Source organism: Aspergillus neoniger (assembly GCF_003184625.1).
Source record: "Aspergillus neoniger CBS 115656 unplaced genomic scaffold BO87scaffold_44, whole genome shotgun sequence".
Taxonomy (NCBI): domain Eukaryota; kingdom Fungi; phylum Ascomycota; class Eurotiomycetes; order Eurotiales; family Aspergillaceae; genus Aspergillus; species Aspergillus neoniger.
The window spans coordinates 5,088-27,121 of record NW_020291172.1 but is presented as its reverse complement, the minus strand read 5'-3'; the positions used below and the strand labels follow the sequence as shown (position 1 = coordinate 27,121).

General features: G+C 50.2%; 5 protein-coding genes across 5 annotated transcripts; 2 read left to right on the top strand and 3 right to left on the bottom strand.

The window, feature by feature from the left end:
* Positions 1–573: 573 nt before the first annotated feature.
* Positions 574–5,428, bottom strand: BO87DRAFT_430255 (dipeptidyl peptidase 3; the record flags this gene model as incomplete). The annotated part of the gene is made up of 10 exons (XM_025627537.1): positions 574–594; positions 649–913; positions 989–1,341; positions 1,438–1,573; positions 1,634–1,670; positions 1,741–2,348; positions 2,622–2,772; positions 3,195–4,275; positions 4,340–5,219; positions 5,301–5,428. 10 exons carry the CDS (start codon positions 5,426–5,428, stop codon positions 574–576), a joined length of 3,660 nt encoding a protein of 1,219 aa, XP_025475223.1.
* Positions 5,429–5,774: 346 nt separating this feature from the next.
* Positions 5,775–9,250, bottom strand: BO87DRAFT_419415 (putative protein kinase Scy1). Its single transcript, XM_025626945.1, has 2 exons — positions 7,519–9,250; positions 5,775–7,470 (listed from the first exon to the last, which is right to left on the bottom strand). Exons 1-2 carry the CDS (start codon positions 8,954–8,956, stop codon positions 6,155–6,157), a joined length of 2,754 nt encoding a protein of 917 aa, XP_025475222.1. The 5' UTR covers positions 8,957–9,250; the 3' UTR covers positions 5,775–6,154.
* A 641-nt stretch (positions 9,251–9,891) lies between these two features.
* Positions 9,892–11,241, top strand: BO87DRAFT_318975 (branched-chain amino acid aminotransferase, cytosolic; the record flags this gene model as incomplete). Its single annotated transcript, XM_025619821.1, has 3 exons — positions 9,892–10,120; positions 10,182–10,479; positions 10,539–11,241. The coding sequence occupies 3 exons, from the start codon at positions 9,892–9,894 to the stop codon at positions 11,239–11,241; spliced, it is 1,230 nt and encodes a 409-aa protein (XP_025475221.1).
* A 3,468-nt stretch (positions 11,242–14,709) lies between these two features.
* On the bottom strand, positions 14,710–14,996 carry BO87DRAFT_401018 (uncharacterized protein; the record flags this gene model as incomplete). The annotated part of the gene is made up of 2 exons (XM_025625576.1): positions 14,710–14,766; positions 14,856–14,996. The coding sequence occupies 2 exons, from the start codon at positions 14,994–14,996 to the stop codon at positions 14,710–14,712; spliced, it is 198 nt and encodes a 65-aa protein (XP_025475220.1).
* Positions 14,997–20,338: 5,342 nt separating this feature from the next.
* On the top strand, positions 20,339–21,581 carry BO87DRAFT_174014 (bZIP transcription factor). Its single transcript, XM_025618361.1, has 2 exons — positions 20,339–20,645; positions 20,713–21,581. Exons 1-2 carry the CDS (start codon positions 20,474–20,476, stop codon positions 21,303–21,305), a joined length of 765 nt encoding a protein of 254 aa, XP_025475219.1. The 5' UTR covers positions 20,339–20,473; the 3' UTR covers positions 21,306–21,581.
* The last annotated feature ends 453 nt before the right edge of the window (positions 21,582–22,034 follow it).

Genomic DNA, 22,034 nt, shown 5'->3' with positions numbered 1-22,034 from the left:
GCCCCTTCCAGCCATGTGATCACGTGATATAACATCCAGGGCAAGCCTGTCTGGAGAACAAGAACACACACTTGGGAGCTACAGAGTTCATTTTATATTGAAATATTGAGCGACTGCCATGTAATCCTCGTGTTATTTTGCGTATATTGTAGAGACACATTATATGGATTTCCAACTCGGCAACAGAGTCTTTCACATTGTCAAAGCCCAGCAACAGGGAGCGCTAAGCGGCCAAAAAGGTTTAAGACAAAGCAGGATAGGAATGAAATTAGATGAAAATACAGATCAATGCATGGGGTCCGGCCAGCTAATGAAAACTATAAACAGGATTACACAGTACCCAATGATAATTGAATACGCCATCCCTCTTGTCTGTTAGGCTGCGGATGCAGACTCGGGATATAGGGGATATCATCAACTCCGCAAATGTGCACTGGGCAACGCAGGGAAAAAAACAAAGAATGGGCTGCTAACAAAGCGATTCTAATATGCATCGACGAGGACGAAAGAAATCGCAGGATAACGGCGGAGACCAAAAAGTTCCATTGGTACGATATGACCGCCGCGAGAAGGCTATCGAAGCCCGATTACGCTCTGCAAATATTGGTTAGATCTTGAGATATATGATAACAGTAAGGGAAAACTCACCATCTCTAGAGTCCATACTCTACGAATCCAAATTTTCACTTTGCCTTCAACTCCCTCCACATCATCCAGCTCAACTCCTTCCCACCAGCATCTCCTGGCTGGTTTCCTCCAGAATAGAAGGAGCTTCTGAGCCATGCCAACTGCGTTGTTGTTCGACAGGTCTCCCCGGATGTCGGTACGCAGCTTGGCCAGAGCCAGGCTGCATATTACCGCCTTGTTGGGCTCTGGGGCCCGGTGGCCCCATCGGTCGTCACGATCAAACCCACTGCGATCAGTTAGTCTCGAAAAAAAATCTGTTTGTATCACCTATTGGGGCAATGAGTGGGAATAGTCAACTCACCCTGCAGTAAGCATCTCTATGAGATGCTGCTCTGTCGAGCCGGCTTCGTCGCTCTTTCTCAGCCCAGAAAATATCCCGTCTTGTTTTAACAATGCTTTTGCAGCCGCGCGCTTGACCTCGATCATCTCCGCCTGGTCTATATCTGGGCGAGGTGGGATCGCATAGAAATCGAGATCCTCGCGCAGCACTATAATACCAGCACGGTCCTGAAGCATATCCCTAGCAGTCCCTTGCATGGAGTCGGGAGCAACGTCCAGGTCCGGAGAGGTCGATGCAGATGGTGATGATGATGGGATGGATTGAGCAACCGATCGGAAGAAGTCTAGCATATATTGCAGGGACGCCGGATCGTACTAAAAAGTGGGAAATAATGAGACGTGTCCTGGGCAAGGCATAGGGAGAACAGCGGCGGTGGAAGGTGAATAGTAGAGGAACGACTGTTAACTCACGTCGACCGGATAGATGTCACCTTCATGAAAGGTACCCATGTGCCCGTCAGGGAGTAGACCGTTCGGAAAAAGTGACAAAAGGACAAACTCGGGGAGAGTCAGCAGCTCATCTCGGGAGAGGGTAAAGCGGGTTCCCCTGCGATTTTGGTTAGGTCTAAGACTCTAGTTTGACTGAGGGCTGATAAAGGGTTCTCACCGGAGATCAAGAGTAATATGTTCATCTCCACCGATATCTAAGATCCATGCAAAGCAGTCAGCCAAGGAAAGGCCTTTCCCAGACAATATGGCAAATGGCTTTCGTACCTCCTAATGTATTGATCGGCGGCCCGCCGGTCTGCTGCACCTGCGTGATGATGCTCGACGCTCCTCCTGCTGCAGCCATCACGTATGTGAACGATTCGATAGGACTGGATCCTTCAGTATACGGCGGAGGAGGTTCTCCGTCTTCCGCAGATTTTCCTGACGATTCCGGCTTGTGGTCCCGGGAGAAAGACGCCTTAGTTTCAGCGACTAAGGATGAAGAAGGGCTCGGGTCGAGAGACTCTTCGTCGGGGGGAAGTGGAACGGAGGCTGGAGCGGAGGCAGATTCAGGTGGGGAGAAGGTAGCCTTCCCGCGATTGAATTCGGTCGCCGGAGCGAAGACAAGGGACGAAAAAGGGGGAGGGCGCGACGAAGTGAAACTAGAGGAAGAAGCCTCCGAGGATGGGGAATGCGGCGGCGGTGGTGCAGTATAGAAGTCGTCGTCCTCCTCCGCTACGGAGTCTGTGTACTGGTACGGCCGCGCCGTGGGAGGCGAGCCAGAAGAATTCGGTGACCACGACAAGGTGTCGGGAGTTGTCGACTGATGCTGAGAGAAGGCCGTCTTGTCCTTTGGTTTGCCGGAAGCTAGGTGAACCCCACTGAGAAGGGGCCTTGGCCGGAGTAAATCCAGACCCCGGGTTGCTCGAGTCGCTCAGGAGCCCTCCGTTGCGTTTCTAGAGACGCTCAAACATGGAACTTAGGGGGCAAGTTTAGTTGGTCCAAATCGGATTCTATCCTGAAGAGTACGACAGAACAACAAAGAGAAAAAGAAGAAGTAACAATGAGAATGCGACCGCAGCCAAGATGATAAGATGTTGAGACTGTGGGGGTGGAGGAGGTTAAAGGGAAGAGGAGAGAGAACGAGGATGAGACGAAGCGCTTACAGGGCACGAGAGAGCCTGGAATCCGCCGTTGCTAAAGGGAGGAGGAAAGAGGAGGAGGCGGCACTTGATCCACCGACTGCTCTCGACTGCGCGTATTGGCTGATCGCTCCCGCCGCCGCTCCCTCCCAGCTTGATGCCCAGCAATCATTACCTGGCAGTCATTAGTATCTACGTGATGCACTGTCTACAAAAAGCTTGCCTCAATTTATTTCCGGTCGAAAAACCTGAAACTAAAGCTCTCTGAATATCTGGTAGGGGATGCTGCCTGTCAAAAGGGGCGATCCCCCTCATTTCCGACAGAGCACAGGTTACCAAGTAAGTAGATACTATGATGTAGATGGTAGGATAAAGATTTCTGATTATATGCAAGTCATAATGATGATGCATGCCTGATAGATCCAATCCATACTACTAAAGCAGGCAGTGTGCCACATTTCCACCCAATATGTACCACCATGCAGAGAGGAGAGCCTCGAGTATCCAGCGTTATTGATCAACCCTTTAATACTCCTCCGGCCTCGTCCTCAACGCCTTACGTTCAAACATTACGCTCCACAAAACTCTGAATCATACCTTCAAGCGTAGGCTCGTACTCCTTGAGAGTTACTTCATCCCCATTCAAGATGGTGTTGCCTTGCACGAAGACCTTGCGAGGGATTTTGTTCTTGAGAACAATCTCGCGGACCTTGGTACCCCACCACTCATCGACCGACGTGATATCGTCATAAAGCTTCTTGCCCGCTTCGAAGTCTGCAGTGCTCTTGTAGACATGCAGCTTCTGCAAGTATTTCTCCACAGCAGGACGACCATGACTCAGAATCTTGGACCGGTCCAGGTGGATCTCCAGATCGGACAGGTCATCCTTAGTGTATGAGAGCTTGACAAAGTCGCTTCCAGCATCGAGGAAGGTACGTAGGATACTGTACCGGGCCTGCATATGGGCCTGTCCCCACTTCTGCGTCTTGGGATCCCAGAACTCCAGAGCCACGAGACCAGCACGAGCCATCTGCAAGTATCCCGCAAAAAGAACGTCACCGGCCTCGTTCGCCAGATCTTCCTTACCGTCACCGAAGCCAAACAGCTGCAGGATGCTGAAGTCGCAGCTGAGCGCCATGGCGACACACTCTGCGCGGCACTCTTCATATGAAGAAGACATCGCTCCAAATACCGAGCCCCAAGTCTGCCCAGGCTTATACCAGGATGAGATAGGCTTGTTCGTCACCGGGCTAATGGGAGGATTGGAGATATCGAAATTGTACTCCCCAGGGGCTGTTTCCTGGAGCAACTTTCCGGTTCCGTGACCAAGCAATTCATGAATGCCGACCTGGACCTCGAACGCAGCATCACGGCATCTACGGTAGACCTCCAAATCCTTCTCTGCAATGAAAGGAACAGGCTCGTTGGGAGCCTTCGCACTAAGGACATTGCCGAGGGAAACGTTCTTAAATCCAAGATTTTGGCGGATGTCATCGTAGTTGGGCAAATTGATACCAGCCGGGATACCAGAGGACTGGAAGCTCAACACCTCCAGGGAGGTGAAGTCAGGACTCAGGAACTTGTCCTTCTCGAAATCCTTACCCCAAGGAAGCTTGGGAATCATAGCCTCAGCACTGTCTACCAATTTTCCAAATGCACGTGTGCGCTCCAAGTTGACCTGTTTTGGAGCGCTCTGTTAGCTGTCCGAGCGATAGGGTCTTGATTTCTGACGTGACGCTTACCAGAGCAACAAATCCTTCCCATTCTCCTCTCACACCGTGGGGATCTCTGTAGGTTTCGACGAAGCCCAAATTCGTCTCTAGAGCCGGCTTCTGGTCCTTTACCCAGATCCTTTGACTCTCCTTGAATGCTTCAATCGAGCCAGAGCCGAATGACATGGCATATGCGTCCAACATCCGCTTCTGGTTCTCATTTGCCGCATTAAGTCCCGCCTGCTTCACGCTGTGAGCGACCTTCGCCATTTCCTCCCGATAGTCACCAAAGACGAGACGAAGAGTCTTTCCCTTGAGCTTTCCATCCAGTTCAAAGATATCGGCATCGCCAAGATCTCTATCCCGCACAGGTGGTGAGGAGACACCCGATGCGATCAATAGTTCGAAGTCACCAGACTCGGTCTTCTTGAGTCTCGTGTTCTCCAACGGCAATCCCTTTTGCTCCATCAGATCTCCGATAGCTGTGATCTCATCCTTTGTGATAGATGGTGAGTCGGGGTAGTATGTTGTCATGTGTCCGCCCTCCGGGTAGCCGAGGTGCATGCGGGACTGCTCATCAGTCTCGTAGATGCCACCACCGGTAGAATTGGCCAAGTCAAAGGCAGCCTTGGTCTTTGGCGTGGCCGAAGCTAAAGCCTGGAGTGCCTCAACCGGGAGTCGGGGAATGAATTTCGAGTCTCCGAAACCCTTGTAGTTACCACAGTTCCCAAGAAATTGGGTTGCATACTCCAAGAAGTAGCGTAGATGCTCATCGCTGACATTGGTCTTCTGAGCGAGCTCGGACCAGTTCCCATCACAGGCCCGATGAAGCTCGAGAATGAGGTCGTAAATAGGCTCAGACTCCGGGGAGACCTGACGGAGGGTAATACGGGTTCCCTCAAAGGCAGCTCTACAAACACATGCATGTTAGCGGGACCCGACATGACACTGGAATACTAGCAATGCATGGGCTATAGCATTCATAACGCACCTGCTCAGATAATGGGCATATTTCCGCAGCTTCGGGTCCGTAAGATTGTCAAAGTGAGACTTGACTTCCAAGCGAACCACGGTTGGCGGCGAGTCGGCCAAGTAGTGCTGCTTGGTCTGGGCATCCATTGTGGCTCGATGAGGGGAGTGAATTAGGGAATCGGAGGATGAAGAGAGGGGATTTGCTACAGACGAGGAAGAGCAGCGGGTGAGGTGGAGAGGAGGCAGACGATGACGGAGGGGCAGCAGGGACGAGGGGCGGTGGGGGAGGACAAAACGCTGAGCCGACGGAAAGCGTCTCAAGGCGCCTCGAAGAGGAGGTTGCATGCCTGGAGAGCTGGTGGTGGCCGTGGGTACCCAGAATCTCCGTCACTGCTACGTCGGGTCACCGTCGGGGAAAGGAAACCTAGATTGCAGTCGAATGGAATAGTATCAATCTACTATCGGGTTGCTTGGCAACAAAAAAAAGTGGAGCCTGCACTTATCGTTTCCACGACTGTTTCTCCACCTTGTACCACCACGCTCTCCTCCCCATGCTCCATTGTCATAATCATGTGGCATGATGATGGCAGTATGCTAGATATGTCACATCCCTTCTTTAGCCCCATATGCGAGCCAACTCAGACATTAGAGAGGAAAATTGAAAACTTTTTAAGCCCATTTTGAACTACGCCTGAAACAATGGGGGAATCATGCATGATGCTGTACACACAACATAACCGGGGACTATGCTAGAGAGACAAAAGAAATAAAGGGGGAGAAATAAAAGGGGAATTCCCAAAGAGTATCTGAGTCTGGTGACTATAATTCGAAAATATGCGATTGGATCCATTGTATAACCTTACCCCCGAGGTTTCACAGCAAGCTCTCGTACTTGTCGAGGCCTTGCTTTGGTGTTGCCTGCGGCGCACTGTTGTTTAGAAAAGCATTGGGGGAGGTAGTTGTACCAAAAGCCGAACCTCCCGGCTTAGGAAGTCCCCCAGGACTGCCAAATGATCCAACAGAGCTGTGACCCGACGGAGGCGGAGGAATTGAAAATGCAGAGTAATTGGGGGCAGCTTGAGTGGGTTGGCTAGGCATAGGTGCCTGTGTCTTCATGTTCGCTAGCGCTCCCAGAGAAAGACCGGAAACATTAGATCTCTGGGCCGATTGCTGATTGCTCGCGGGGCTCGGTATACTCCACGATGAAGAAGGCGAAGGCTGCAGTGTAGGAAACGACGGTGTCGGGGGAGACTTGGCCCGACTGGCAGGTTCTAGGGACGGGAAAGTGTTCAAGCTATAATCCGGAGTGATCGAACGCATGCTGAGGTTGTTTTGGGCTGGGAGCATGTTCCCTTTCACACCTGGACTTGTAGTACTAGAAGACCAGGTGAAGCCCGCAGGCGATGTCGTTTGAGCAGTAGACTGCACCGCGGGAGGGCCTGAGGTGAGGCTACCCCATTGGTCAATGTCCTGGTCATTGGAGGTGGCTGCCGTTCGTCCTAGAACAAGACGCTCAAAGTTGTCTCTTGTGTTGTCCATGTTAGACTGACCCATCGAGATTGAGGCTGTTGAGGAAGACCCAGTGCCGTTCTGGAATCCTCCCGTATCTCCTCCCGACGAAAGCTCCTGGAGCTTCTTAGTCTGTTCCCTTTCGATCTTCGATGAGATATCCTTGATTAAAGTCATAAATTCCCCAAATTGACGCAGGTCAAGGAGGGGCCCAAGACTGAAGCTCCAGAGAACCGGGAGGACTTCCAGAGCAAGAAAGTCGGTGTCCGCCACTGTTTTAATTTGGCGGAAGACAGACAAAGCAGCCATCATGACAGCTGGTTCCTTGGTTTTGATGGCTTTCAACGATGGGACAAGCTTTTCTTGTATCGTGTACTTGTCTAGGATGGATGACTTCACGGACTGCGACTTGCTCGTTTGGCTTATACCCGATAGATCATCTTCGATTGCCTCCTTGCTTTCCACGGAGCCGCCACAAAGTACAGCGAACGCCTCCAGACAACGCACTTTGATAGCAAGACTGTTTGTCCGACTAAAGGTCGAAGCTATAGGCGGGAAAACTTCGTTTTTGACAGTGCTGAAGTCAAGGACCGGAAGAATAACTGGTAAGCACTTGATTGCACCATCGACCAAGGTGTGCGTGGGTGAATCGAGTCCCAGACGGATTAGGGGCAGGATGTCTGCTAAGGTTAGTCATGGCTCATTCGCGCGTCTTCGGTTTAACCGACCTTCTTTGAACTCCTTTCCGGAACAATTATCTGCCACGACGCGCATGTTTTCTAGGACGACCAAAAGACCCGCATCTCTTTTAGAGTCGCGGTCTTGGACAGCACCTTTCCCTGTCGGGAAGGCCTCTTTGAGCTGAGGTATCACTCGGTCCGGGAACGTGCGGCGTGAATTGGGAATACGCTGCAAGATAGCAAACACATTGCTCAAGATAAGAGGCAAAAGCTCACGATCCTTCAGCTCTTCCAGTAAGGCGCCCAACACCTTTCTGTCTAGCACGGAGACTGGGAACTCTGGCAGGACCCGTTGAAGTCCACGCATGAACTGCGACTTTTCATTGGCATTTTTTGCAGGTAGAGACTCTAGAAAGCGAATAGTCGAGACCAGAATATTATCGAAGTACTGGGATTGTTGAAACTCGCGCGCATTCAGACGCTGAGCAGGCCGTCTCGTTATCAGCCTGGGTAAAACGTGAGAAAGTACGTCCTTTGGGATTGGGCCTGATGATAAGAAGTTGTTGCCTTGGGAGGGAGTGCTGGATGGAGAGCTGAGAAGCTTTTTGTACGTATTCACATTGGAATGCGTTTGTAGAGGGGAGACATGGGGTGAATTATAGAGCGCCACTATGATTAGACCGAGCGAAAATAGATCCGCTGCAGGAGTGACGTTGGTATCGAGGACAAAATCGGGTGAAGTATAGTCCAGATTTAATTGCACAGATTGAGGCAGACGTGGGTCTTGGTAGAGAACCTCTGATAGAGCCAAAGGTGGGAGAGTAGAGCGTGACTCCGTAGAGCTAGCGGGGCCGGCAAATCCAAGCCCGGAGATTTTCCAATCCGATTTGGCATTGATGTAGATGGCCTCGGGGTTCAAATTGCCGTGGACAAGCCCAGCAGACTCATGAAGGAATTCGAGACCTTTGGCAACTTGCAATAAGCCTTTTTGGATCTCTAGTTCGTCGATCTCGAGGTCTCTTCGCCTGCGCGTGCCGTCGGGCTCTTCCACCATGTAACGGCTGGACCTCGAGCCATTCCTCGAGGTGGTCTCCTGCGCATCTTTTGCCTGCAGTAGTCCGGCAAGAGACGCCGTGATCTGTTCGGTAGCAAACATGAGTCCGCCATTCCGAGTCTCTTCGACGGGCTCCAGCACTTGAAGAACAGACGGATGCCGGAGCCGCGCAAGATTGCTTGCTTCCCGCTTCAGGCGTTCGACAACATCTTCTTGCAGCTTTTTGGTGGAAGAGCTGGAACGACTACCAAGTCCGCTTGATCTCGGTTCGAGAACCTTCTTGTCAAAGATGAAGATTGACGCTGTGGTTCCGGTAGATTTCTTCTTCCCATCGTGGATTTTCCAAGGACCGGAGATCACGGTGGGGTGTGGAGAGATGTGGTAGTTGGATGATATATTAGAGCTCAGGGATTTGAGAGCAGACGAAAACATTTTTGTCTGTTTCAATTCTCACCACAGAAGACACGATAAAGCTGAGATAAAAAGAGAAATCCGCCGCAATGGGCTCAGTGCTTCCAGTGTGGTCGTCGAAACACTGGAAGTATGCAATGCGGTTCTGGGGGTTGGAAGAACAGGGACACAGAAGATAGGGGAACAAATATTACAAGAAATAGTATTATATAGAAACCGAAAGAGGAAGGGGGGCGCGTAGCTGACAATGCTAAGTTTGAGTCCTCCTCAAGCGTAAACGAGGTGAATGGGTTCTTCGCTATCATACATTGCCCGGCCTCTGTTTCTCTTAAGTGTTAAATTAATATGATATCTCTCTCCCCTCTGGTAGCTTTCAGGTATCAGTTGGCCGCTGCTAATCTGCCCGGTCGGCAAGCATCACGTGCAAGGAACACTCCTTGGCCAATCAGGAATGGAGACTGGAAGGAGGGTCTTTCCCCGGACTCACCGCCTGGCTGGAACGCGGATTTACTGCCGGCAACTCGCTTCGCCGACGTCGGACTCGGGAGACTGACCAAGAGAGAGCTCCTTCCTGGGGTGTCTGATTCATCACCAGTCCATCGATTGGTTGGAGAGTTTGCAATATAGCCTGTACAATTGCTCATATAGGTAACCATTTACGTACTGGCGGGACGCCCAGATTCAAAGGTTCGCTTAGTGTGGTCTCCATGATTGAACCCAAATCGACCTTGTCAGACCTTAATCTCGGAGTTGGTGCCGTAGTCCGTGGGCAAGAGTCATAGACTACCGTTCTTATCCGCCTTTTAAGCTCCACAGCCCGCCCTCGGTCCTGTCGGTACATTCTTCTGGTTTATTTCCTGTCGTGGTTCTTCTCCTGCGCTTCTTTGCTGGGATTCCTATTTTTTTTTTTCCGGTGTTATTACCCCCTGAATTGTTATTTAAGCCGGAAAGCAATCATGAAATCATTTCAATTCGCTCGTCGCAGGGCATTACAAAGCCTCGTCGCACCGCGCGCCTTTCAATCTCCCGCAACGGCTCAGTTATGGAAGAGATGCTTCAGTGCTACTTCAGCTGCTGCCTCCCAACTAGCCCCCCTTGACCCCTCGAAACTTACAGTCTCGAAGACGAATACCCCTAAGGAATTGACTGCCCCGAAGGACTTGGTCTTTGGCAAGACCTTCACCGGTATGACAAGCACGTGTCGTTTCTCAGCGCTGTTCAATTTCTAATGCGCATTCCATCTTAGATCATATGCTCTCGATTGAATGGACCGCGACGGAGGGATGGCACTCTCCCCAGATTGTTCCGTATCAGAACCTCAGTCTCGACCCGTCGGCTTGTGTTTTCCACTATGCGTTCGAATGTTTTGAGGGTATGAAGGCCTACAAGGACCAGTCTGGTCAGATTCGCTTGTTCCGTCCGGACAAGAACATGGCGCGCTTGAACAAATCCTCGAAGCGCATTGCTTTGCCTTCCTTCGATGGCGAGGCCCTCACCAAGCTGATTGGAGAGTTTGTGAAGTTGGACAGCAGGTTCATTCCAAGGTTGGTGAAAAGCCCACCAATTGATGATTGAGGATAATAACTTACCTTTAAATAAATAGCGAGCGGGGTTACTCTCTGTACCTGCGGCCCACGATGATTGGAACCCAAAAGACTCTCGGTGTGGGACCCCCGGGCTCTGCTCTTCTGTTCGTGATTGCAAGCCCGGTTGGCCCGTATTACCCTACTGGCTTCAAGGCCATTTCGTTGGAGGCTACCGACTATGCTGTTAGAGCCTGGCCTGGTGGTGTTGGAGACAAGAAGCTGGGCGCCAATTACGCCCCCTGCGTCCTCCCTCAGCTGGAGGCGGCGTCCCGTGGCTTCCAGCAGAATCTGTGGCTTTTTGGAGAGGAGGAATACATTACCGAGGTCGGCACCATGAACCTTTTCGTTGCTCTGAAGAACAAGGAAACTGGCCAGAAGGAACTGATCACTGCGCCTCTGGACGGAACAATCCTTGAGGGTGTGACCAGAGACTCCGTGCTGGGGCTGGCTAGGGAAAGACTGGTGCCCAAGGGCTGGACCATCTCCGAGCGTAAGCTCAAGATGTCCGAAGTCGCCGAAGCGGCCGAGGAGGGCAGAATGATCGAAGTGTTCGGCGCCGGTACTGCAGCTATTGTGAGTCCCGTGCGGACAATCAGCTACCGGGGTAAGCTGGTCGACTGCGGCCTTAAGGAGACTGAGGAAGCAGGCGAAATTGCTCTTCAGATGAAGAACTGGATCGAGGGTATCCAGTATGGTGATGAGAGTCACCCTTGGAGGTAAGTTTAGAGCCTGCCTGTTTCCCTATGGATGTTGCAGCTTGCTAACCGACCAGTAGCTATGTCCTCTAAATCAGCGAAAAGAGGTGTTAAGAATGGAAATGGTCTTTTAAGCTTGCATTGCTAGATTTTTCTGGTATATTTTGATGATAGATGGATATCAAATGGCCGGTCTTGTTGGCATGTTTCTTACTATACGTCGATTTAGTGGTGATTGTTCTTGGCGAGCACGAGCATCACATCAAAAGAAAGGCGGGTTTTTTGTTTCTTACGTCTTGCGACCTAGCGGTGATTGGATTACCCCAGTAATCGAGGGCAAAGTTTCTGGCGTTCTCAGGAAACGGGACTGAAGGTGTCTGCCAGGTAATCCTAGACAAGACGGAAACATCATCTGCGGCCTCCTGCACGACATACACGCCCGTCCAGCAACAGAGGTCAAGGATGATGGCGATGCACGCGAGGAGCCTGCAGATAACGGGCCATGGCAGACGTAGTCAGCCGTGCCTTGGAGCGATTACTTGCAGGACGCCTGAGGCATGTCCCCTGTCTCAGTTGGTTGCGTTTCACCCCCTCGTGAGGTGCAAAGGGCAGCTGTGTTGAACATGGGCTGTGACTCGGGTGAATTTGGTTTGCTGGCACGCTCAGCCGTTTCTGTAAATAGTATCGCTACACAATGATATCCTAGCTACCATACTCTCGAGTCGTAACAATCGACACAGAATGATCGACAATTGCCAGATGCGTATCCCGCCAGACTCATTGATTATTGGATATCTCCTCATCAATGGAGTAGATGCACGCCCATGGGATCCCAGTCACGAAGACCAGTAGGGCGTGGCTGTCCGGTTTCGGCCCCGAACTACACGGAGAGCAGTGCCCGGACACGGGATATCCAACATCTCCTGGTCCGCCCATACTTCCAGGTCTCCGTGAGTCAGTGTACCTCTATGAACTGTGGAGTAGCATTAAGATAGTATCAACTACGGGGCGACTTCTAGGAAGACCAACCAACCTCAGGCTACTGAACCCCATCCAGGTAACAATCACTTGCGAGCAGATCATCGAGCATTTGGCAGCAGCAGTAGGAGTCTCGTGTCCACTATGCCTTACTCTGCCGGCAGGATCCGTTCCGTCAGTCTTTCTGTCCCTTCTTTCCCGAGATGGAGCGATTCAATTCTCACAGAATGCTCCATCCATGGCAGTTTAGCCAGTAGTGGGAGTCTATGCGAATGGATGGTGGAACCCTATCCATACCGTCATGCCAACAGATTCCGGAGATGTTGATCGCCGTGACCTTGCAACACATCTAGTCCAACCGAGCAGTGTGGCAGTGTGCTAGCTCGAGAGTGGGCCATGAAGCCTACAGAATCTGAAACGACCGATGGGGCACCTTAACGACCAATGTTCTTCAACACCGGCCCAAGCAGTAGGATCGTGGTCTTGGCGAGATGTCGACTATCACTGCCTAAGGCCTACAAAGCACAAATGGGGACGGACGTATTGGCCCCATCAGTACTCTGTTCTCCATACTAGCGTGTTCTCGACACGGAGACGGACGAGCCGCAGTAAACCCCGAGCTTTTGCCACGAGGTGACAGCAATCAATCAATCAATCAATCAATTCTTCCTTCACAATCACCCGTGCGAAGGAAGGCAGCTGCCTGCCTACTCCCAGCTAGCAGCAGCCCGATAGAGTGAATAACCCGACCCACTACCACACAAGTGATGTCCGAAGGAGTTGACGTAACTCGGACTCACAAGGGTTCATTTAATCTACTGACCGGGCCAATTAGTCCCCAATACACTCGTACAAGAAGTCATTTGATTGATTGCTCAATGGATTGATTGCCGGAATGAGGTCGGCAGAACTATGTCCGTTCCGGACAGTCCGCGGAGTTCGGACAGCACATTCACCGTCCCCGAGACATCTGACGAAATGGGTTTCTAATGGTTCCCCAATATTCTCTAACAGATACTACTAGTCTTAGGCGGCCATAGTTACCCGTGGCTCTCGTCAACACCTTATTCTAGGATTGGAAATCACATCCTAGTTATGCACAATGCTACTCGCATTGAACCTCTTTGCTACCGGTTACCAATCTGGTTTGATACGGCGTTACGGAGCCTTCCAGACACTCCTGGTCCATGGTACAGACCGATACCTGTACTACCACCCTCGTCGGGCAGGCCGACAACTAGACTAACTACAAATAATTAATTACCACCAAGCAAGGTAAGGCGTCTGCGATATGTGTACGCCCATATTGGCTGTGCACACAGCCCTCTATACACACACAACACAACAGCTACGCACGCACTTGGATGAGGCTCTGCTGTGTTGGCTTCTGCATCGCTAGTCCTGCAACCAGCCAAAACGCGAATGGAATCCACCTTAGGCACCCAGCCCGTCACAGTGGGTTGGCTACCACAAAGACATCAACAAATCGCAGCTCTGGCTGTCCGTTTTAGAATTTCCGAGTCAACGGGCAACTGCAAAGTAGCAAGCGCCCAAGGCGGCACCTGGTTTTGTCATTGTGTCGGCAATCTGCAGCATTAGGTTCATTAAACCAGGCCTGGTCAAAGTCGTTGAACAGACCTGTACCAGCTCCACTGGTGAACGTTATTGCGATAATAACTAGCCCTCTGGATTTTAAATAACCGCAGCAGTGCCCCATGCATCTGGTGGACTACTAATGGGCCAAGGCTAGTACTACCTAGTGGGATCTACAGATGGTGATTGGTACCCTCGTTTATTGGTGTCACTCTCATCAACACATGGTAGCACTAGGGATATACTCTCCCAGCAGACAAAGTCTACGAGACGACAAGCCACTGTTGCAACTATTCAGTCAATATTATTTTCAGTACATAATCAGCTTCAGCGTGTCGATCATTTAATCATCGAGTCACATCGGTGTGCTCATTTCGAGCATGAAGGGTGTGGCATGGGTCGCAAATAGTAAGCGAGCGGGCTGTAACAGACGTGCCCGGCTTATTACACCGTACACTGGCGCAAAGGGTCTGTGGGCATGGGCACCTATGAGAAAAGATTGCGATATGGAGCAGCGAGTATGAAATTGGGGGCCATTTCTGCCGTTGCTCCGTTCTGAAACTAGTCCCCTGCTAGGTTGAGGGGGCGGAAGACTAGGCGATGTTGGCCTCATGTCGCTGCCACGTTAGGATAGCAATGCATCGATTATTGCGAAAATGGGGCCAACACTATAATGTTGTGTTTGTGGAGGAACACCAAGAAGGAAGAAAAAAAAAACAGACGCATTGTTGCGAACCTTGCCCACAGCCATTATTAGTCAAAAGATAACTTTCTTTTTTTTATGTCTTCACGAAACATCATCAATATTATGATTCTGAGTGGCAGCGCCTTGAATCTGATGAAGGGGGAACAATGATGTGACTATAATGATCGTCAGATCTATAGGAAAGTCAGACAAGGTTCCTGAAAGCTTGAGGATTCCTCAGGCCAGGCATTGAGCCGTCGCATGAATGCCTCCGACCTTTTCCCACGAGGCATGCTGGCATTAATTTAGCACGGCCGATAAGGATTGCACCATCCCTCCCTTCCCGTCAAACGCCATGACCTTTGCACGTGGAGTCCCCGTACTTTGTCCAAGTGGGTTTTCGTCATCCTCCCATTCCTGGCGGCGTGCGGGGCGGCCAAGATTAACCCATGCCATCCTGTCAACCGTGACTCACGTCCACCGGGAATGAAAGTTGCGCGCGCGGAAATTAATGGCCGCTCCATCCGACATGGCCAGACGGACAGTCCAGATGCTACCCACAGAGTAGTTACTCGAAGGTCCTCTCGATGTGAATCATAGACCTGAAGCTAACTTGCTATTTCCACACTTAGCGTCCAACTACCTATTCCGAACTAAACTTCCAGTCCGACAAACATTATAAGTTCAATATACATGAAAACGACGATACGATATCCTTTCCAAGCTACTAAACCTTTCTCAGGATAATGTTCTGCACCCAAAAGGATATTGCGTTTTTTTGGAACTAACGGTCAAGACTACTGCAGGCCTGGCGCATACTGCATTCCTGAATATTATTAATATCTCTGATGCCGCAGAAGCCGGCCAGTGAGACGACCGAGCAAGCAAACATACCAACCAGTTGTGCCGTCCGCCAAGGACCAGTGCTTCTAGATATGTACCAGAAGGTTCGATTCAGTATCTGGCAACCCTTGGCCGCCGCAGGCGCTCCCCCAATCCCTGTCAAAAAGTGCATCTTCATGCACTAGTAATAGGCCGTCGGCATGCAGAAATATACGAGCACTACCCTGGACCAATGATGACGCTATTTGCCCAGCTCTAGTGCACAAGGTCGGCACGCGAGGCCTGATGAAGAAAGAGGACAAAATAGCCAGGCACACCCATACGAGATATGGTTACATGTGTATGAGAAGGGTCGAGTCATGGGTTGCGATTTCTTGTATCAGATGGAGACACACATGCAGACGCAGACTCCCACAGAAAAGACATGAGCCAGGGTAAAGGAAAATTGCTTCGCCGCTTTCAGAAGCCAGACATTCCGACCGGGCAATACATGTGATATGTGATTCATCGAAGGCTTGACGTACTAGTAGGCCTACTTACTACTCCGCTCTTGAATCAGGCTGGGGAATTTCAGTGTTGGACCAATAAGCCATGGACCATGAACCGTAACTGCCATCAGCCCTACACATGGACAGTGTGCAGACAGGAATACTCGTTGACACCTGGCTCTGAGGCAGTGTATGTCAATCAGACTGAAATATGCAAGTGATTGAGCCTCATAGGAGGTAAAACACGGGAGCGTGCTAGTAAGGCATCCTCCCCAGGCCCAATATCCAAATACGGTAAGTAATTCGTATAGCCAATTGCAGCGGAGGAATGACACCTTGGGGCTGAAAAGCCTCTCGCCTTTTGTGCAATGTCACTGGCCCGCTCGTGTACCAGTGGACCCAGGTGGTCCCCGCTCCGTCGTTCCCCCTCCCGGTTAGTATCCACAGGATTTCTTGGGGGTTGCCGATCTGATTTGTAATGGCATCCACTAACAGTACGCAGGGGTCCTGGTCCTTAGATTACAAACCGAATCTGGCAAGAGCCTTGACATTGGGGGCTCTTCGAATTGTGATTCTCTTCCGCAGCTACATAGCCACCTAGCTAAATACCTCCTTGGGGGTAGAGTCCGGAATGTTGTATGCACCAGCACCAGGTACAAGCAGGGGCCCTTGATAATGCAATAATCTCGGGGCAATGTGCATGCATCCATCTATCCCATCATGGGAGGTGAGGAGTACTGACCACTTCGCGATAAGGCTATCTATTATCCAGAAGCGCTAACGGATAACAATATTACGACTTCTTATGGCAATTGACGATAATGAAAGATAAAATAAAAACCTTAATGTTAAAAATAAAACGGAAAGGAAAAATCACCAACGAAACTAATTCAGCAACCGAAAGGCTGTATTGCGGGAACAGAGAGTCAGTCAATCAGTCAGTCAACTTCGAGGCCGGAGATTGGTAGCCTCCGAAACAAGGCTACTATCTTCCCCATCTCCGGACTGTCCGCAACCCGGGCTGTGCTTGATCGAAGTTAGGAAATCAAGTGATCAACTGATCTGCAAGTTTCTCTCCCTTCTTCATGTCTCATTGCGCCCAATCCAACTGCAACTTCCAAGCATCGGCAAGGTATGGACATGGACATGATGGTTGACAAAGATAGATGAAACAAACACCACACCCTCCAGAAGCAAGTCATCCAACAAATCAGCAACTGGCATTGGCTTACCTATAAGGGAAAAGGAATGTGACTTTTCAGAAAAAGTATAGCTAAGAGAGTGGATGAGCAGCGCCGCCCCCCCTTCCGTCTCTGTCCCCCTCTCCCCTCCCTTTTCCCCTCATTCCCACCACCCGTTCGGAATAGGTGAGATCTTTATCCTTAGTGTGCTGCCAAGATCGAGGGGTGCAACGTGGCAGAAGTCGAGACCGTGCACTAGAAGGGGCGCTGCTCGTGTCAATCGAGGCACACTCACCACCTTCACACACACGCACCACCCTTTTCCCTCCATCCCAGTTTGTCCTCGACCTGCAGATAGACTTGACGCAGGTGGTCACCTAGTAACGAGACTAGTAGCCTGATGCCGGTGCCTCATGGTCGGCACCCAAATGGCACTTTTCCAATGATTTCCTAGCAGTTATCTAAATTCGGAAATAAGCGCGAGCGGGCGCACGCGGGCATGATTGGATGGGGCTATTTTGAGAATCATGCATTGCATAGCATGTAAGGTCAACAGAGACCGATGAGCAAAAGAAGGCAGACAACAAGACGTGATGCTCGAAACTCAGGAGCTGAAGAAACTGTGCGTCTATGTGTGCATTACCGGGGCTGTGTGTGGACGTCGAAAGGATTCCTCAATGTAGTAACTACTGCGTACATTACTATTATACTAGTAACCCAGTAGATACAGTGGTTAGGTAACCGCATCTAGCACTCGTAATCAGCGTAACTCATAGATACGCGAATACGACCCGGCAGCAATTAGGGCCGAACAGTGCCGTGCCGGGCGATACGAAAGAGGTAACCGGACACTGATAGATAACTAGTAGACTAGAGGTGAGTACCACGGAGCACAGCGTACTACATTAAATAAAGTATACGGCAACAACCACGTGCTCCATCCAAATTGACCCGTTTCTGCATATGGTTCGCCCAAGACATGGTTCGAAGGAATGCCGCTTGAGGGAAGGAAGGGAAGGGAGGGGGGGAGAGAAATCCAGCGGTAATCTGCACAAAAAACGTCGTTAATACGACAGCAATTATGATCTGACTTGAAGGATGGGTAACTATCTTACTAGTCTAGCTAATTGAGGATGGTGACATCGCCCGCCAATCATCCTAGACGATGGAGATTAAAACGTGCCTACTAAGACACACGCTGCGGAAATTCCACTATTTCCATGGTTCACCCGAACCTGTTGGATTTAAGCGACAAAGACAAAAGACAAAGGCCGGAATAGTGGTGATGATGGTAGTGCTACCACGATGGTAGGTAGTATTGGAGTAGGTACCTAGCTAGTAGTAGTCACTACTATATCCTGGTTAATGGGTCTTTGGGGGCTACGGGTCTAGGATGAACCATTAGCTAATGGGTTAGTGGTTAGTTGGTTCTGGGAGATATTTGATTGCCTGAGGACTACAGTAACTCTCCTTCATACACAAATCGTATGTATGTATGTATGTATGTAATGGATCTCCGCGGATCATCGGCAATGGAACACTTGAAACAGAACAACATAATTATTGAAACGCATTCATCAAGCACAAGACGTCTATAGAGTTCATGAGACAATTAAATAAATTCCTCATCTATTGAACAATCGCCCTGCCTCACATGGTGTGATGAGAAGAAGAAGGAGGGGAAAGAGGCAGAAGGAAACAGGTTGTGTAACCATACCCAACAAATCAATTAATTAATTACCCAATAAATCCATACCAATACAGTATTGATACAAGGCCACCCAACATACCACTAGATTTGTAAAAGCCGCGCTTTTCATTTTCAGCCCCCTCCTGGCAGACCAGTCCAACAAACATCCTGCTTAAGCCACGCACATTCAACCCTCACACAGACCTTTCCGCTCGTTTCAAAGCCCAGGGAACGAATGTAATTGGGTCACTCGGTTCGAGACTACGTTCTTAGGCCGTCCATCGGTAGGACAAATCTCCAAGCCTAATTTCTATTTACTGAAGTTGGAAAAGCTAGTTAGCTAGATTAGGAGCCCGCCATGCTGGGCCCATTCTCCCCCACACCCACACCCACACACATACTCAATCACACTCAACATGCGAGGTTGACTTATCATCAAGGGGGGTGAGTGGGTGTGGGAATGGAAGGATGGCCATGCAGCAGCAGCAGCAGCAGTAGCTTCTTGGGGCTTTTGACCGTCTCGGTTGGCTCAATTGAACGGCTTCTCTCTTTAAGACACGCTATCCAACTAGTCCGGAAAGGGCCCGTTGTTGCATTCGTTTCGAATCCTGGACCGACAGAACTCAGCTCCTCTCGGCACTGCATGATTTGACAGGGAATATACGACCGTAGAATCTCGGGAGAATGCTGCATGATGGGGGAGGGGGAAGACATAACGCATAGCCTAGTTAGTAGACAGTTGAAGTCGTATCGTACTAATGCAATTTGATCTGTGTATTTGATGAATATTCAAAAGCGCATTGCTGTATATACTTGGATAGAGGGAAAATGTGCCTATCCTCAGGCATTCGGGCCTGTCCGGTAGCTACTTACTATCTCTGGCAGATCGATATGGGACCACATGGTCGTCGAGATTGGTGGACCAACCGGGGGAGAAGAGCAAGAGAGGGGGGGGCTGGCTGGCTTGGTCTAGCTAGCACTGCCTGATATCATGGATCCTGTTTAACCCTCCGTGGCCGCGCCCCCCTCCCACTCTCGCTTTCGCTCTCTCGGCCATATCGGTCATCGGGGTCCGCCAAAACAGCCTCACGCCTATTCCTTCCCTCCCCCTCCCCCTTCCCTAGGATTCCCTCTAGTCCACACCGGGCATTAGTGACGCAGCCCTGCACATCCGCCAATCCATTCGGGAAATGTTCCCTACCAACACATGGTCAAGCCATGCATACCCTGCAAGTCTCCAGCCATTCCCAATTTGATTATTACCTTTTTTCTTTTTTATTATTCTTTTTTCCTTTCTTAATTCAATATTATCCTTTTGGGTTTGGCAAAAATAAAAATAATTATTACCCATAATAATTTAATTCGAAAAAGGAAAATGTCAATTATAATAAATTCTTCGGAGCACGGACTAACGCTGCTATCGCAACGGTTCAATCGACCATCACGGACGGGCTGCTTTCATTCGGACCCGGGGCTTAGCAGGCATAAGCTACAGACCTGTTCTCCAGCTGATCGACCCATGGCTTAGTTTTAAATACTGAACGCATCCTGTGTCTTTTCTTTTGAGTTTCAGATGTTGATCATCCTTGACTCGTGACTCTCACTTGGATTCAATATCTATATAGTCAATCCCAGATCCTCCCTCTGGCTCCTCATCTTCTTTCAACTTCATCATCCTCTGATACCATCAGTCCAACTGCTTTCCACATTCTACTACTGCTTGTATATCTCTGCTTCTTGTGAACAAGAGCTTTGGTCTATATATACTATCATCTCCCTCTACTATACTTCAATCCAAGATGCATCGGTCTTCCAATTACTCATATCAACAAACCTCGAGCTCGAGGAGCTCCAACCACGGCACCAGCAGCGCTTTCAGTCCTAACGCCAACCCCAATGAGGACTGGACCAAGATCTCAGACCTTGCAGAGCGTCGCCGGATACAGAATCGCATTGCTCAGAGAAATTACCGTAAGTTATCCTACTCGCCGGTTGGTTGTCTATGTTGCGACACAAATCTGACTTAATGCGATAATAGGCAAGAAGCTAAAGCGCCGCCTCGAAGATTTGGAGAAGAGAGCCGCAACTGCTTCTACATCTCCAGAACGGTCACACGAGGGTTCGGAGTCGCCGAAGGCGGTGGTGCACACTGTCAAGTCCCGCACCAAACAGGCTCGCACAACCAAGTCTAGCTCAGATGCAACCCGTCACACCTCCGCCCAACGAGGCTCTTCCTATGACAGCCACTCCACCCAGGAAGATCGCGGATCGATGTTCTCCCAGCAATGCACTCGACAGCTCTCAGCCTCGCCGCCTCCCGTGTTCTCTTACCCCTCATACTCTCACTTGGAATCCTATGGTCACCATTCGTACGGACAGCCGCCTTCCTACCACTCTCTGAACAACCACTACAATGACCTGCCATACGGAGAGTACGGAACAACGCTGCCCTCGATCCTGCCTGGTCCGATACTCGGATCGGGCGCAAAGAAGCACCACTCGTACGCCGATGATGAGATTGTCAGCCCCTTCAGTATGAGCTATGCGTCTATGGCTGGCATTGATCTGGGTCCGACACCGCAACACCTTCCAGAGCACAACATTCCTGTACATGCCCCTCTCTCTACCTGATGCCGGTCTGTGCAAGAAGTACCAGGGTTAGCGGAGCTAATGCGGTCTTTCAGATGCCACCTTTGTCTTCAGTCTACAGCGATGATCATTCCTCCCCTTCCACCCCAGCAGAGCCTCTACTAGGTTGTCCTCTTACACCGAAGTCGGACCCGTGTTCCCCCCACTCATACTCGCTGTTCTGATTTGATGTTGTTTCTTACTGAAAGCTAGCGGTGCCACTTTGTTTTTCTTTCTTCTTATTTCTTTTCCCCTTCTTATGTTTCCCTTGATTCACCCCACTCTTGCCCGCTTTAATGACAGTTATGATGTATTATCGAGTCAAGGTTGGATGTGACCGCATGATTCACCTTTTTGTTTCCTATGTTTCTTTTGTTTGCGATTGATGATTTTGTTTCCTTTGTGAGCACCTTTCTCTTCTTCTCTTTATTATTCCTCTCCAGAGGAATATTTTTGTGGACTGCGCTCCAGAAAGGACCCCACCCCGGGTCCCGCGCATTGCTTTGAGATTCATTTGATTTGTGCAAGCCGATAGATGCATGTTTTGCGGCGTTTATGATGAAATGGAGGGGGGGTGGGGTGGAACAAGGCTACAGGTGTATGCGTGTGTGGGAAATTGGCTATTATTGGGAAAGCAATTGTTCCTTTTTCTTTTTTTCTTCTCATTTCCTTTTTTTTTTTCTTTACCGACCGATCAATCCGTCCGTCCGTGTGTTTCAAAAGATAGATTAC

Excerpts from the sequence above, each read along its gene's own strand:
- BO87DRAFT_419415 (XM_025626945.1), bottom strand. The coding sequence starts at position 8,956 with ATGTTTTCGTCTGCTCTCAAATCCCTGAGCTCTAATATATCATCCAAC. Across the intron at positions 7,471-7,518 it reads CGGAAAGGAGTTCAAAGAAG|ACATCCTGCCCCTAATCCGT; the intron begins GTCGGTTAAACC and ends TAACCTTAGCAG.
- BO87DRAFT_174014 (XM_025618361.1), top strand. The coding sequence starts at position 20,474 with ATGCATCGGTCTTCCAATTACTCATATCAACAAACCTCGAGCTCGAGG. Across the intron at positions 20,646-20,712 it reads CATTGCTCAGAGAAATTACC|GCAAGAAGCTAAAGCGCCGC; the intron begins GTAAGTTATCCT and ends ATGCGATAATAG.